The sequence below is a fragment of the Mustelus asterias genome, chromosome 11 (genome assembly GCF_964213995.1).
Source record: "Mustelus asterias chromosome 11, sMusAst1.hap1.1, whole genome shotgun sequence".
In the NCBI taxonomy this organism is placed as follows: Eukaryota; Metazoa; Chordata; class Chondrichthyes; order Carcharhiniformes; family Triakidae; genus Mustelus; species Mustelus asterias.
The window spans coordinates 108,674,184-108,691,935 of record NC_135811.1 but is presented as its reverse complement, the minus strand read 5'-3'; the positions used below and the strand labels follow the sequence as shown (position 1 = coordinate 108,691,935).

The 17,752-nt window shown below is 43.6% G+C and overlaps 1 protein-coding gene across 1 annotated transcript in view; it reads left to right on the top strand.

The window, feature by feature from the left end:
• Nucleotides 1-16,990, top strand: part of odad4 (outer dynein arm docking complex subunit 4) — an 80,910-nt gene extending 63,920 nt beyond the window's left edge. Inside the window, exon 12 of the mRNA XM_078224263.1 lies at nt 16,651-16,990. Within this exon, the coding sequence (XP_078080389.1) occupies nt 16,651-16,832 (182 nt within the window). The 3' untranslated portion in view covers nt 16,833-16,990. The remainder of the gene's footprint in view (nt 1-16,650) is intronic.
• The last annotated feature ends 762 nt before the right edge of the window (nt 16,991-17,752 follow it).

Sequence of the window (17,752 nt, the reverse complement as noted above, 5' to 3'; positions counted from 1 at the left end):
AGCTCACCTCTGATCCCATGCGACTTCACCTTCTGCACCAGTCTGCCACGAGGGACCTTGTCAAAGGCCTTACTGAAGTTCATGTAGACAGCATCCACTGCCCTACCCTCATCAATCATCTTCATCACTTCCTCAAAAAACTCGATCAAATTCGTGAGACACGACCTCCCCTTCACAAAACCATGTTGCCTCTCACTAATACGTCCACTTATTTCCAAGTGGGAATAAAGCCTGTCTCGAAGAATCCTCTCCAATAATTTCCCATGCCCAGCTCTGCCTATTCTGTTCGATGTGAGAGAGTCCCTGTCACCATGCAGGGAGGAGCAGAGGGATTGTCACAGTGTCATCACTGAGATTCTACCATTAATCATCACCAGAAACAGCACTTTCATCTTGTTCTGCTTATGGGATCTTTCTGTGTGAAAACTGCTTACCAAGTAACCAACAACAATCATTGCATTTCTACGTTATAAATAGTATAGGAAGTCTTTTGAGATGTTTCTGAATTGGATAAAGCATTTTTTAAGAAGGAAATTATTCTCCATAACGATTAGAGTGTGTTTATTGATTATATTTACATGACCTGGTATTTTCCCATGATAGATGCTGACCAGGGTGATGAACAATTGCCTGAAAATATTGAGGCTGAAGGAGTCACAGCTGAGGGTAGGTTGTCAGTGTAGCCAGTAAGCAGTGTGCAGTGAACCCATTTTACCAGCTCACACACTTAACTCCCTCTTCATGTTTATTTTGTTCCCTGGCGCTGAATTCAGATAAAAAATCTTTTCTCACCGTGTCCGCAGGTGTATGCGCACAAATCCTTGCAGCTGGCAAGGGGTACAGTGGTTTCCTAGTTGTGTTACTGGATGTAGAAATCCAGAAGATTGACTAATGATCCAGAGGCAAGAGTTCAAACCCCTGCACCGCAGCTGAGGAATTTAAATTCCATTAATTACGAATTTGAAAGAAAACTTGGTATTGGAAATGGTCGCCATGAAACTGCCAGATTGTCATAAATAAAAACCACATCTGGCTCACTAGTGTCTTTTATTGATGGAAATCTGCCATCCATAACCTAGTCTCAGCTACATGTGACCCAGGAACTGCTGTCATGTGGGTGACTCTGAACTTCACTCTGAAATGAGCGAGCAGGCCATTCTGCTTAGTGTTCAAGAAAGTAGCTCACCACAACCTTCTCAACAGCGCTTGAGGGAAAAATAATCCTGGCCTTGCCCGTGCTGCCCACATTCTGTGAATGTTGTCTGATTTCAAGAAGAAATTAGATATAGCTCTTGGGGCTAAAAGGATCAAGGGATATGGGAGGAAGGGGGGGAATCAGGATATTGAATTCAATGATCAACCATGATCATAATGAATGGCGGAGCGGGTTCGAAGGGCCGAATGGCCTCCTCCTGCTTCTAGTTTCTATGTTTGAATAAATAAATAAAAAGTTGAAAGAAGTTGTTAAAAAAGCGAGTGGGATCCTGGGCTTTATCAATAAAGGCTCGGAGGCAGAATCTTCCCAATCTTCCCCTTAGTGGAAGGGTCGGTTACGAGGGGACACAAGTTAAAAGTGAGAGGTGGGAGTTTTAGGGGGGATTTAAGGAAAAACGTTTTCACCCAGAGGCTGGTGAGGGTCTGGAATGCGCTGCCTGGGAGGGTGGTGGAGGCGGGATGCCTCACATCCTTCAAAAAGTACCTGGATGAGCACTTGGCGCACCATCACATTCAAAGCTATGGGCCAAGGGCTGGCAAGTGGGATTAGGTGGGCAGGTCAGGGCATTTCATGCTTTGGCGCAGTCTCCGTGGGCCGAGGGGCCTCTTCTGCACTGTAGGATTCTGTGATTCTGTGAATGCACAGAGTGTTGGCTCAGGCAAGGAAACCGAGGTGAAGCTCTCAGTGCACAGCCTGCCTTTCCCGTCGCTTTGTACAACATTCTGTACATTTTAAAAAGGGAAGCGAGATTCACGGCACCAGCTGGAATGATGGGACATAACGACCCGGGCAAGAGCAGGAATCCCGAGATCAGGCACCCCCAGGGTAATGTTCTAAGGTTCTATGGGTACTGCCAGGTTGGCACTTACTGGGGTGAATCTGATCACACCACAGGTGGGGGACGGGGAATATCTCAAACTGAGATTACACCGTGCAGATCCCCTCTTGGGCAGCTCGCGAGATTTAGCAGCCGTTACGGGATTAGCACCCGCGATCAACAACACCACCAATAACAGCGTAGATCACTACAGATTACTATAGTGCAGAAGAAGAGATTCTACCATTAATCATCACCAGAAACAGTTCCTTCATTTTGATCTGTTTCTGGGATCTTGCTGTGTGAAAACCGGTTACAAAGTAACCTCTTAGCAGCCCAGAAATAGCCATGCACAGCAACAAGATTCACTGTCTTTCAAAGTTATTAATTCCATATGAATCCCTTGGAGATATTTCTGAATTGGATAAAACAATTTATGAGAAGGAATTTATTCTCCATAATGATTAGAATGTTTGACATAACCTGGTATTTTCCCATGATAGATGAAGACCAGGGCGATGAACAATTGCCTGAAAATACTGAGACTGAAGGAGTCACGTCTGAGGGTAGGTTGTCAGTGTAGCCAGTAACCCGTAAGATAAAAGCAAAATACTGCGGATGCTGGAATCTGAAACAAAAACAGAAAATGCTGGAAAATCTCAGCCGGTCTGACAACATCTGTGGAGAGAGAATACATGATGTGGAGATGCCGGTGTTGGACTGGGGTAAACACAGTAAGAGTTTTAACAACACCAGGTTAAAGTCCAACAGATTTATTTGGTAGCAAATGCCATTAGCTTTATAGTAAAGATTATATTGTCTCTGTATGCCCTGTTTGAGAGCAGATATCCACTCCATCTGACGAAGGAGCAGGGCTCCGAAAGCTAATGGCATTTGCTACCAAATAAACCTGTTGGACTTTAACCTGGTGTTGTTAAAACTCTTACTGTGTTTACCCCAGTCTAACACCGGATCTCCACATCATGTATTCTCTCTCCACAGATGTTGTCAGATCTGCTGTGATTTTCCAGCATTTTCTGCTTTTGTTTTAGCCGGTAAGCAGTGTTCTGTGAACCCATTTTACCAGCTCACACACTGAACTCCTTCTTCATGTTTATTTTGTTCTGAGTCATTGAATCCTGATTAAAAATGCTTCTCCCACTTTGCCTATGCATGTATGGAGAGAAATTTTTGTAGGTGGTAGCGGGGGCAATAATATCCTAGTTGGGTTGCTGGAATTAGAAATCCTGGGGCCTGAACTAAGGATCTGTTGGTGAGAATTCAAATCCCCATATAACAGCTGAGGAATTTAAATTCCATTAATTACATCAATCTAAAATAAAAAGTTGGTATCGGTAATGGTCAACACAAAACTATTAGATTGTCATTAAAAAAAAAATCACACCCGTTCACTAACATCTTTTATGGAAGGAAGTTGGCCAGTCGGACCTAGGCTTGTTTACATGTGACTCACGAATTATAATCATGTGGTTGACTCTTAACGGTCGCCTGAAATGTGCGAACATGCCATTCAGCTCAGTGTTCAAGAAGGCAGCTCATCACAACCGTCTCAACAGCAGTTAAGGAGGGAAGATAATTCTGGCCTTGTCCGTGCTGCCCACATTCTGTGAATAAATACATACAAAATTGACACGGTTGTTAAAAAGTGAGTGAGATCCTGGGTTTTGTAAACAGAGGCTTAGAGAGTAAGAGCAAAGCAGTTATTGTAAATGTTTCACCAGTTAGTCCTGACCTGGACGATTGTGTAGCTCACTGTCGAAAGGAGAGAGGTTACAAAGGAGATTTACTCGAATGATACCAGGGATGAGGGAATTTGGTTAAGTGAAGAGAATCTGGGTTTGTTTTACCTTAAAGCAGAGAGAGTTAAGGAAAGCTGGAATACAGGAGTTCAAAATTAAGACAGGTTTGGATAGAGTAGAGAGGGAGAAAGTGTTTCCACTGACAGGAGGGTCAGTAAGCAGAGGACGCAGATTTAACTAATTGACTGAAAGTCCAGGGGGAAATACGAGGGGAATTATTTCTCTGCAGGAAGTTGCTCGGGTCTGGAATGCTCTGTCTGAAAGGGTGGCGAATAATAACTTTAAAAAGGGAGTTGGATAAATAATTGAAAAGGAGGAATTTACAGGATTACTGGGGAAGAGTAAGGGAGTTGTACTGATGGGACGGCTCTTTCCATTGCAGCTGAATTCACTGTAATCCTGTCTGAGAGAGATGAGCTGAGTGTGTTCTGGTGTCAATGGTACAATCTGCACCCTCAGACTCACGTTTCAATGAAGGGACTGGGACTCGGTGTACACAAGATATTAGTCACGAAGGCACAAGGCGCGATTTGTGGATTAGCCGATAGAAACTCTTTCAACTAAAACAACAGTCACAATTTCATTTTCTGTAGCTATGCAGAATCTTTAACCTGTGGTTAGACGGAAGACTGGATAAGGACAAGCCCCATCTCCATGGTTAAGAACACGGAGGGGAAATTTCCCCAAAGCTTTTCCAGTTTGGTGAAACTCCATTGAGCGCATTAATGAGGTTTCGAACAAACTCCTGCCAATGTTTTACAAGCCGAGCGGAAGAAGCCCCGAGGAAATTGATCCCAAATCCAGGGGGCGCTCCATTGTCAGAAGTGCTGACATTAAACTCATGCCCAACCTGCCTATTCTGTTCGATGTGAGAGAGAGTCCCTGTCACCATGCAGGGAGGAGCAGAGGGATTGTCACAGTGTCATCACTGAGATTCTATCATTAATCATCACCAGAAACAGCACTTTCATCTTGTTCTGTTTCTGGGATCTTGCTGTGTGAAAACTGCTTCCCAAGTAACCAACAAAAATCACTACCTTTTAAGTAATTAATTGTACAGGAAAACATTAGAGATGTTTCTGAATAGGATACAACATTTTACAATAAGTAAATTATTCTCCATTATGATTAGAATTTACCTCCTGGGACATTTTACGTAACTTGGTATTTTCCCATGATAGATGCCGGCCCGGGCGATGAACAATTGCCTGAAAATATTGCGACTGAAGGAGTCACAGCTGAGGGTAGGTTGTCAGCATAGCCAGTAAGCAGTGTGCAGTGAACCCATTTTACCAGCTCACACACTTACCCTCCCTCTTCATGTTTATTTTGTTCTCAATCATTTAATCCTGATTATAAATGCTTTTATCACTTGCCAGCAAATGCAAATGTACGTAGGGAAATCTTCGCAGGTGGCGAGGGACTAAGTGGTATCCTAGTATTGTGTTATTGGAACTCGGAATCTGGAAGATTGGACTCACGATCCATTAAAAAGAGTTCAAATCCCCGCACAGCAGCTGAGGAATTTGAGTTCAGTTAATTACATGAAGTTGAAATAAATTTGGTGTCAGTAATGGTCACTATAAACTACCAGACTGTCATTAAACAAAAACCCATCTGGTTCATTAACATCCTGTATGGAAGGAAATCTGCCATCCTTACTCTGTCTGGCCTACATGTGGTCCTAGACACACAGAAATGTGGTTCACTCCTAACTGCCCCCAGTAATGGCCAAGCACACCATTCAGCATTGTGTTCAAGGAGGCAGCTCACCATCACCTCCTCAACAGCGGTTAAGGAGGGAAAATAATTCTGGCCTTGCCTGTGATGCCCACATTCTGTGAATAAATACATAAAAAGTTGATAATCATAGAATCATAGAATCCCTACAATGCAGAAAGAGGCCATTTGGCTCATCAAGCCTGCATCGACAATAATCCCACCCAGGCCATATCCCCGTAACCCAATGTATTTACCCTGCTAATCCCCCTGACACTAAGGGACAATTTAGCATGGCCAATCAACCTAACCTGCCCATCTTTGAAGTGTAGGAGGAAACCGGAGCACCCGGAGGAAACCCACACAGACATGGGGAGAACGTGCAAACTCCACACAATCACCCAAGGCCGGGATCAAACCTGGGTCCCTGGCGCTGAGGCAGCAGTGCTAACCATCATTAAAAAAATGGAATCCTGGGTTTCGTAAATAGGGCTTCAGTGTAAGAGCAAAGCAGTTATTGTAAATGTTTCACCAGTTAGTCCTGAGTTGGACTATTGTGTAGCTCACTGTCGAAAGGAGAGAGGTTACAAAGGAGATTTACTCGAATGATGCCAGGGATGAAATTATTTGGTTAAGTGAAGAGAATCTGGGCTTGTTTTACCTTAAAGCAGAGAGAGTTAAGGAAAGCTGGAATACAGGAGTTCAAAATTAAGACAGGTTTGGATAGAGGAGAGTAGATAGGGAGAACGTGTTCCCACTGACAAGTGCAAGTTCATTTATTAGTGTCACAAGTAGGCTTACATTAACACCACAATGAAGTTACTGTGAAAATCGCCTAATCACCACACTCTGGCGCCTGTTCGGGTACACTGAGGGAGAATTTAGCATGGCCAATGCACGTAACCAGCACGTCTTTTGGGCTGTGGGAGGAAACCGGAGCACCCGGAGGAAACCCAGAGACACGGAGAGAACATGCAGACTCCACACAGACAGTGACCCAAGCTGGGAATTGAACCCAGGTCCCTGGCACTGTGAGGCAGCAGTGCTAACCACTGTGCCACCGTGTCGTCAGGAGGGTCAGTAAGCAGAGGATACAGATTTAACTAATTGACTGAAAGTCCAGGGGGAAATACGAGGGGAATTATTTCTCTGCAGCAAGTTGTTCGGGTCTGGAATGCTCTGTCTGAAAGGGTGGCGAATAATAACTTTAAAAAGGGAGTTGGATAAATAATAGAAAAGGGGGAATTTACAACGTTAGGAGGCATGGTTAGTAAGTTTGCAAATTACACCAAGATTGGTGGCATAGTGGACAGTGAAGGTTATCTCGGATTGCAACGGGATCTTGATCAATTGGGCCAGTGGGCTGACGAATGGCAGATGGAGTTTAATTTAGATAAATGTGAGGTGATGCATTTTGGTAGATTGAACCAGGGCAGGACTTACTCAGTTAATGGTAGGGTGTTGGGGAGAGTTACAGAACGAAGAGATCTAAGGGTACAGGTTCATAACTCTTTGAAACTGGAGTCACAGGAAGACAGGCTGGTGAAGAAGGCATTTAGCATGCTTTGTTTCATTAGTCAGAACATTGAATACAGGAGTTGGGACGTCTTGTTGAAGTTGCACAAGACATTGGTAAGGCCACACTTGGAATACTGTGTGCAGTTCTGGTCACCCTATTATAGAAAGAATATTATTAAACTAGAAAAAGTGCAGAAAAGATTTACTAGGATGTTACCGGGACTTGATGGTTTGAGTTATAAGGAGAGGCTGGATAGACTGGAACTTTTTTTCCCTGGAGCGTAGGAGGCTTAGGGGTGATCTTATAGAGGTTTATAAAACAATGAGGAGCATAGATGAGGTAGATAGTCAACATCTTTTCCCAAAGGTAGGGGAGTCTAAAACTAGAGGGCATAGGTTTAAGGTGAGAGGGGAGAGATACAAAAGGGTCCAGAGGGGCAATGTTTTCACTCAGAGGATGATGAGTGTCTGGAACAAGCTGCCAGAGGTAGTAGTAGAGGCGGGTACAATTTTGTCTTTTAAAAAGCATTTAGGCAGTTACATGGGTAGATTGGGTATAGAGGGATATGGGCCAAATGTGGGAAACTGGCACGAGCTTCATGGTAAAAACTGGGCAGCATGGACAAGTTGGGAAGAAGGACCTGTTCCTATGCTGTAAACCTCTATGATTCAATGAGTATTGGGAAAGAGTAAGGGAGTTGTACTGATGGGACGGCTCTTTCCATTGCAGCTGAATTCACTGTAATCCTGTCTGAGAGAGATGAGCTGAGTGTGTTCTGGTGTCAATGGTACAATCTGCACCCTCAGACTCACGTTTCAATGAAGGGACTGGGACTCGGTGTACACAAGATATTAGTCACGAAGGCACAAGGTGCGATTTGTGGATTAGCAGATAGAAACTCTTTCAACTAAAATAACAGTCACAATTTCATTTTCTGTAGCTGTGCAGAATCTTTAACCTGTGGTTAGACAGAAGGCTGGATAAGGACAAGCCCCATCTCCATGGTTAGGAACTCGGAGGGGAAATTTCCCCAAAACTTTTCCAGTTTGGTGAAACTCCATTGAGCGCATTAATGGGGTTTCCAACAAACTCCTGCCAATGTTTTACAAGCCGAGCGGAAGAAGCCCCGAGGAAATTGATCCCAAATCCAGGGGGCGCTCCAACACAGCGCTGCATTGTCAGAAGTGCTGACATTAAACTCATGCCCAACCTGCCTATCCTGTTCGATGTGAGAGAGAGTCCCTGTCACCATGCAGGGAGGAGCAGAGGGATTGTCACAGTGTCATCACTGAGATTCTACCATTAATCATCACCAGAAACAGCACTTTCATCTTGTTCTGTTTCTGGGATCTTGCTGTGTGAAAACTGCTTACCAAGTAACCAACAACAATCATTGCATTTTAAAGTAATTAATTGTATAGGAGGCCGTTATAGATGTTTCTGAATAGGATAAATCATTTTATAAAAATTTTTCTCCATTATGATTAGAATTTACCTCTTGGTGACTTTTACATAACCTGGTATTTTCCCTGATAGGTGCCGACCAGGGCGATGAACAATTGCCTGAAAATACTGAGACTGAAGGAGTCACAGCTGAGGGTAGGTTGTCAGTGTAGCCAGTAAGCAGTGTGCAGTGAACCCATTTTACCAGCTCACACACTTAATTCCCTCTTCATATTTAGAACATAGAACAGTACAGCACAGTACAGGCCCTTCGGCCCTCGATTTTGTGCCGAGCTTTGTCTGAAACCAAGATCAAGCTATCCCACTCCCTATCATTCTGGTGTGGTCTATGTGCCTATCCAATAACCACTTGAAAGTTCCTAAAGTGTCCGACTCCACTATCACAGCAGGCAGTCTATTCCACACCCCAATCACTCTCTGAGTAAAGAACCTTCCTCGGACATCCTTCCTGTATCTCCCACCATGAACCTTATAGTTATGCCCCCTAGTAATAGCTACATCCACCCAAGGAAATAGTCTCTGAACGTCCACTCTATCTATCCCCCTCATCAACTTATAAACCTCTATTAAGTCGCCTCTCATCCTCCTCCGCTCCAGAGAGAACAGCCCTAGCTCCCTCAACCTTTCCTCATAAGACCTACCCTTCCAACCAGGCAGCATCCTGGTAAATCTCCTTTGCACTCTTTCCAATGCTTCCACATCCTTCTTATAGTGAGGTGACCAGAACTGCACACAATATTCCAAATGTGGTCTCACCAAGGTCCTGTACAGTTGCAGCATAACCCCACGGCTCTTAAACGCAAACCCCCTGTTAATAAACGCTAACACACTATAGGCCTTCTTCACGGCTCTATCCACTTGAGTGGCAACCTTCAGAGATCTGTGGATATGAACCCCAAGGTCTCTCTGTTCCTCCACATTCCTCAAAACCCTGCCATTGACCCTGTAATCCGCATTCAAATTTGTCCTACCAAAATGAATCACCTCGCACTTATCAGGGTTAAACTCCATCTGCCATTTTTCGGCCCAGCTCTGCATCCTATCTATGTCTCTTTGCAGCCTACAACAGCCCTCCACCTCATCCACTACTCCACCAATCTTGGAGTCATCAGCAAATTTACTGATCCACCCTTCAGCTCCCTCCTCCAAGTCATTGATAAAAATCACAAATAGCAGAGGACCCAGCACTGAACCCTGTGGTACACCGCTGGGAACTGGTCGCCAGTCTGAAAATTTTCCATTCACCACCACCCTCTGTCTTCTATGAGATACAGTAAGGAGTCTAACAACACCAGGTTAAAGTCCAACAGGTTTATTTGGTAGCAAACGCCACTAGCTTTCGGAGCACTGCTCCTTCGTCAGATGGAGTGGAAATGTGCTCTCAAACAGGGCACAGAGACACAAAATCAAGTTACAGAATACTGATTAGAATGCAAATCTCTACAGCCAACCAGGTCTTAAAGATACAGACAATGTGAGTGGAGGGAGCATTAAGCACAGGTTAAAGAGATGTGTATTGTCTCCAGACAGGACAGCCAGTGAGATTCTGCAAGTCCTGCAGGCAAGCTGTGGGGGTTACTGATAGTGTGACATAAACCCAACATCCCGGTTTAGGCCGTCCTCGTGTGTGCGGAACTTGGCTATCAGTTTCTGCTCAGCGACTCTGCGCTGTCGTGTGTTGTGAAGGCCGCCTTGGAGAAAGCTTACTCGAAGATCAGAGGCTGAATGCCTGTGACCGCTGAAGTGCTCCCCAACAGGAAGAGAACGGTCTTGCCTGGTGATTGTCGAGCAGTGTTCATTCATCCGTTGTCGTAGCATCTGCATGGTTTCCCCAATGTACCATGCCTCGGGACATCCTTTCCTGCAGCGTATCAGGTAGACAACGTTGGCCGAGTTGCAAGAGTAGGTACCGTGTACCTGGTAGATGGTGTTCTCACGTGAGATGATGTCATCCGTGTCGATGATCCGGCACGTCTTGCAGAGGTTGCTGTGGCAGGGTTGTGTGGTGTCGTGGTCACTGTTCTCCTGAAGGCTGGGTAGTTTGCTGGGGCAATGGTCTGTTTGAGGTTATGCGGTTGTTTGAAGGCAAGAAGTGGGGGTGTGGGGATGGCCTTGGCGAGTATCCGGCATTTCCACATCATGACTACCATCGACACCGCAAACTGCCGGCTGCAAGTGGAGAGGATCTCCAAGAAGATCGCGCATATCGACACAGACATCAAGTTTCTACACCGGCATTTCCACTTCTATGAGATAGCCAGTTACTTATCCAATCAGCCAAATCTCTCTCTATCCCACACCTCCTTACTTTCTTCATGAGCTGACCATGGGAACCTTATCAAACGCCTCACTAAAATCTATGTATACGACATCAACTGCTCTATCTTCATCTACACACCTAGTTACCTCCACAAAGAATTCAATCAAATTTGTGAGGCAAGACTTACCCTTCACAAATCCATGTTGACTATCCCAGATTAAGCTGCATCTTTCCAAATGGTCATAAATCCTATCCCTCAGGACCTTTTCCATTAACTTACTGACCACCGAAGTAAGACTAACTGGCCTATAATTACCAGGGTCATTCCTATTTCCTTTCTTGAACAGAGGAACAACATTCGCCACTCTCCAGTCCTCTGGCACCATCCCCGTGGACAGTGAAGACCCAAAGATCAAAGCCAAAGCTCTGCAATCTCATCCCTTACCTCCCAAAGAATCCTCGGATATATCCCATCTGGCCCAGGGAACTTATCAACCCTCAGATTTTTCAAAATTGCTAATAAATCTTCCCTCAGAACATCTACCACCTCTAGCCTATCAGCCTGTATCACACTCTCATCCTCAAAAACATGGCCCCTCTCCTTGGTGAACACTGAAGAAAAGTATTCATTCATCGCCTCTCCTATCTCTTCTGACTCCATGCACAAGTTCCCACTACTGTCCTTGACCGGCCCTAACCTCACCCTGGTCATTCTTTTATTTCTCACATAAGAGTAAAAAGCCTTGGGGTTTTCCTTGATCCGACCCGCCAAGGACTTCTCATGCCCCCTCCTAGTTCTCCTAAGCCCTTGGTTTAGCTCATTTATTTTGTTCTCGGTCATTGAATCCCGATTAAAAATGCTTCTCCCACCTTGCCTGTGGATTCATGGACAGAAATGTTTGAAGGTGCCGGGGGCTGCAGTGGTATCCTCGTCGTGCTACTTATAACTAGAAATCCTAACGCCTGGACTAATAATCCGGTGTCAAGAGTTCAAATCCCCGCATAGTAGCTGCGGAATTTAAACTCTGTTAATTACATGAATCTAAAATAAAAAGTACATATCAGTAATGGTCACCATGAAGCTACCAGATTGTCATAAAACAAACACATCTTGGTCACTCTGTCTCTTATGGAAAGAAATCTGCCACCTGTACCTGGTCTACGAGTGATTTTAGACCCCAAGTAAAGGAGCTTGCTCTCAACTACTCCCAGATGTGGCCGAGTACGCCATTCGGCTTTGTGTCTCCAAGAAGGCAGCTCACCATCACCTTCCCAACAGCTGTTAAAGAAGGAAAATAATTCCAGCTTTGTCTGCACTGCCTACATTCTGTCAATAAATAAATAAAAAGCTAACAAGGGTGTTAAAGAAGCGTTTGATGCAATGCAATGTTAGCATTCATGTCGAGAGGGCTAGGATACAACAGCAGGGATGTACTTCTGAGGCTGCACAAGGCTCTGTTCAGACCCCATTTGGAGTATTGTGAGCAGTTTTGGGCCCCATATCTAAGGAAGGATGTGCTGGCCTTGGAAAGGGTCCAGAGGAGGTTCACAAGAATGGTCCCTGGAATGAAGAGCTTGTCGTATGAGGAACGGTTGAGGACTCTGGGTCTGTACTTGTTGGAGTTTAGAAGGATGAGGGGGGATCTTATTGAAACTTACAGGATACTGTGAGGCTTGGATAGAGTGGAAGTGGAGAGAATGTTTCCACTAGTAGGAAAAACTAAAACCAGAGGGCACAACCTCAGGCTAAAGGGATGATGCTTTAAAACAGAGATGAGGAAGAGTTTCTTCAGCCAGAGAGTGGTGAATCTGTGGAACTCTTTGCCACTGAAGGCTGAGGAGGCCAGGTCATTGAGTGTCTTTAAATCAGAGATAGATAGGTTCTTGATTAATAAGGGGATCAGGGGTTACAAGGAAAAGGCAGGAGAATGGGGATGAGAAAAATATCAGCCATGATTGAATGGCAGAGCAGACTCGATGGGCCGAGTGGCCTAATTAAACATAAGAATGTAAGAAATAGGAGAATAAGTAGGCCATCTAGCCCCTCGAGCCTGCCCCGCCATTCAATAAGATCATGGCTGATCTGAAGTGGATCAGTTCCACTTACCCGCCTGATCCCTATAACCCCTAATTCCCTTACCGATCAGGAATCCATCTATCCGTGATTTAAGCATATTCAACGAGGTAGCCTCCACCACTTCAGTGGGCAGAGAATTCCAGAGATTCACCACCCTCTGAGAGAAGAAGTTCCTCCTCAACTTTGTCCTAAACTGACCCCCCTTTATTTTGAGGCTGTGCCCGCTAGTTCTAGCTTCCTTTCTAAGTGGAAAGAATATCTCCACCTCTACCCTATCCAGCCCCTTCATTATCTTATAGGTCTCTATAAGATCCCCCCTCAACCTTCTAAATTCCAACGAGTACAAACCCAATCTGCTCAGTCTCTCATAATCAACCCCCCTCATCTCTGGTATTAACCTGGTGAACCTTCTCTGCACTCACTCCAAGTCCAATATATCCTTCCGCAAATAAGGGGACCAATACTGCACACAGTATTCCAGCTGCGGCCTCACCAATGCCCTGTACAGATGCAGCAAGACATCTCTGCTTTTATATTCTATCCCCCTTGCGATATAGGCCAACATCCCATTTGCCTTCTTGATCACCTGTTGCACCTGCAGACTGGGTTTTTGCATCTTATGCACAAGGACCCCCAGGTCCCTTTGCACAGTAGCATGTTGTAATTTTTTTCCATTTAGATAATAATCCAATTTCCTATTATTCTGCTCCTATATCTTATGGTCTTGTGGTCTAAGTGAATAGAATCCAGGGTTTTATAAATAGAGTCTTAGAGTGTCAGAGCAAAGTGATTATTGTAAACATTTCAAATCACCAGTTAGTCCCGAGCTGATCTATTGTGTAGCTCATTGTCGAAAGGAGAGACGTTACAAAGATCGAATAAGACCATAAGACATAGGAGCAGAATTAGGCCACTCGGCCCATCGAGTCTGAGGGATTTTGTTTCGATGAAAAGAATCTGGGTTTGTTTTCCTTACAGCAGCGAGAGTTAAGGAAAGCTGGAATGCAGATGTTCACTATTAGGATAAGAAAGGAAGTATTTCCTGTAATGGGAGGGTCAGTAACCGGGGGAGATATCAGAACCATTGCTCTGCAGCAAGTTGTTGTGATCTAGAATGTTCTGTCTGAAAGGGTGGCGAATAATCATTTTGAAAAGGGAGTTGGATAAATACCAGTGAGTTTCCCAATCCACCATGGCAGGAACCAGTGGAAGATCCCGTGGGAAATTCACACAAACGTGAAAACGGTTTTTGGACTCCCGCTGAATTCACCCTGGGATCTTGCTGTGCAAGAACTGGTACCAACGAACCAACAATCACTGTATTTAAAGGTAACTTGTTACCATTAGAGGTGTGTCTGAATTGGGTAAAAACAGTTTTGAGGAAATCTTTCTTTAGTAATGTTTAGAACTGACCTGTTGACTATATTTTAGATAACTTCATATTTTCCTATAATAGATACCAACCAGGCCAAGGATCAATTTCCAGAAAACACTGAGAATGAAGGTGGCATGTCTGAGGGTAGGTTGCTAGTGTAGCCAGTAACCAGAGCATAGTGACCACTCCACATGCCTATCTCACTCTTGCTTATTTTGTTCTGTCCTCGAATCTTCATTAAAAGTGCTCATCTTGCTCTCCCTGCTGACTTCCCCCGGTTATTTATTTTGTGCCTATCGGAAAAAACGTGAAGAGCAAAATTGTATTGCGTTGTTTATTTTACAGACCAGCTCAGACGCCTGCTCTGCTAAACAGCACAATTCACCTTGAGCTCAATTTCTTTGATGTCCCATTCTTCAAGATTTTTTAATAAGGCCTTGTTTGCCTGTGGCATTATTATTAGAAGGAAACGAGGGAGTTCCCCCAGTGCCCATTACCAGCTTTCCTCCATTAACCAACACCACCAGACACAGATCAACGGATCACTCGCCTTTCAGCTGTTTGTGGGATCTTGCAGTTTAGAAAATGGTTTCCATATTTATATGCATAACAACAGTAACTACAAAATGTTATTCATTGTAAGTGGTTCCGGACATTCTTCAGATGCTGTTAAGGTATTGAATTAATAGAAAGAACTTACATTTATGTGGCACCTTTCACATCCTCAGGACAGCCCAATGTCTTTTGCAACCAGTGAAGAACTGTTTGAGTTGTCTTCATTTATAATGTCCAGGAACTCTTGCATTAAATGTGCACATACATAGCATTATACATCTCTTCATGGACAATAAACATTACTGGACAACCTGCAAATATTCCTTGCAAAACCCTCCCAAGCATGTGGGGGGCAGAGATAAACTGTGCTAACAATTATTGGGAAATTGTCAGGCAAGGTAATAGGAATATAGCGGCCTTTTCAGCCAGGACACCCCCCTCCCCTCCCCCCTCCCACAAAGTAGCGCAAAAGGAGGCTTGAATCCATGATGGTCAGTTGGGATCTGCAAAGAAGCAATTATGCAACCTAATCAGTCCCAAGATTATTTCCTGCCCAGGACACAGCAGGTACTGGTATTTCAGTTTGAATACTCCAGAACTTGTTGATGTTTGTAAATGAAGAGGATTTTTTTTTTAGGTACAACTGGGGGAGACGTATAATCGATTTGCTATTCTAAAATTAAAGAGGTGAACTTTTGAAGAGAAAATTGTTTCCATTCTATAAAGACTGTCCCTGAGCTTTCTTTTTCCTTTTAGTGAATTCAAATTATTAAATAAATCGCCTTTGGTAACAAATAAGGTCTCTAGTTAAGTAGTAGGACCGGTTTAGCTCAGTTGGCTGGACAGTTGGTCAGTGATGCAGAGACCAACAGTGACACCAACAGTGCAGGTTCAATTCCCATACCAGCTGAGGTTATTCATGAAGTTCCCGTCTTCTCAACCTTGTCCCTTGCCTGAAGTGTGGTGATCCTCAAGTTAAAATTACCTATGGTCATCTGGGACTATGGTAATTTTACCTTTCATACGTCTATTACCAGGGAATTAATTATTCATTCATATAGGCCTTAACTTCTCTCTGTTCTGTGCCACATTGAACAAGAGAACACTAGGTTTTCGCTGCAGTTACATATTGTCAGTTAAGTCATAATTGGTCAATGCAATTAAACAATTATATGACTGAAATTTTCAATATAATTGACCATGGATTTTAGCAAAGTGAATCTTGAGTATGAAGCTCTATAAAATTGCAACGTGTACATCATTTGAATGATTTATTTCTGCATAAATTACACTCTACTGAGTTGAAACAATATTATTCCACATAATTAAATCTAGTGAGGGAATGGCATTCCACACACAAATATTTACTAATGTGTTGTGTGGCACAATATAAAACTTACATAATCCAGTAAAATTGATGTAACCCAATAAAATCCTGTTAGTGGTTAATGTTTGTCTGATGAATGTGAGTTTTTCCATTCATTAATGTGTGACATTTAGATAACAGGGCAAGTTGGTGGAAAGTACAGTTCAATGTTGGTAAGCGTGAAACCATCAACATGGGAGCAAGGAATCAAGAAAGAAAGAAGATCGCAGATTTGGACTTGCCCAAAAAACAGATCAGAAACTCGCCTATTTTCACGCTTGTCTGGACTTAGAATTTTTTTCATAAGATTGTCTCCTATGTGTTAAATGAAAGTAGTTAGTGTACTGATCAAGAAAGAGACAGAGGGAATATAATAATGAAAAAGACAAACAAGAAATATGTCCCTTCCTACTCCTAAAATTCTCATATTGCAGCTTTTATATCTGAATTTTTTCTCCGTAGAGACAAAGACACAGAGTGAGGACACAGAAGCCCCAGCAGAAGAAGCTGTGACAGAAAGAGAGAAAGCGGATGACACTGAAACTGGAGGAACAGCAGAAGCATTAGAAAAAGGAGAGACAGAGGAAGAAGTGACGGAAAAAGAGGAGACAGAGGAAGATGTTGCAACCCCAAAGAATGAGTGAAGCATGTCAGGAATAACACTCCTCAGCTCATCTTTGTGCTAATGTCTAGAAGCAGATTTCAGTGTAACTAACTTCTTAGTTTTATTAATAAATGATATTGCTGTTAATTTTAAGTACTGCTCTTGTAAACACAAGGACAATTTATAAATACCAATTATAAATAATCATTTGCTTATTGTATTTAATTCCACTCCCAGTAGACTCTAGTCAGAGCAGAACTCAACTGTTTCTTGTGCCACTTGACTCTTTAACCAAAAAGGAGCAGCAGTCGACCAGTCGGCCCTCCAAGCCTGCTCCACCATTCATAAGATCATGGCTGATCTGATTGCAATTTCGACCCCAGATTCCTGCCTATCTCAAAGCCTTTTACCCCCTTGTTAACGGTATGCTTTGTCTGTATAGTGCGCAAGAAACAATACTTTTCACTGTATGCTAATACATGTGACAATAATAAATCAAATCAAATTATACGATGGGTATTAACAGATATGGAGCCAGGGCATGTGGGTAGAGTTAGGATTCAGATCGCCATGAATTCATTGAATGGCAGGACAAGTTTGAGTGGCTGAACGGCTTCCTCCTGTTCCTTTGTTAAAAATATTCAAAGACTCTGCTTCCACTGCCCTTTGAGGAAGATTCGCAAAAAAATCTCATCTGTCTTAAAATGAGCAGCCCCTTATTTTTAAGCAGTGACCACTAGTTCCAGATTCTCCCACAAGAGAAAACATCCTCTCTAAACCCAGCCTGTCCAGACCCCCCAGAATCTGAATCAAGCCATCTCTTACTCCTCTAAACTCCAGTGAATACAAGCTGAGATTGACCAACCTTTCTCGTTAGACAATCTGCCCATTCCTGGTATTCGTCTTAAAGCTTCTCTGAACTGCTTCCAACAGTTATATTTTTCCTTAAATAAGACCAGT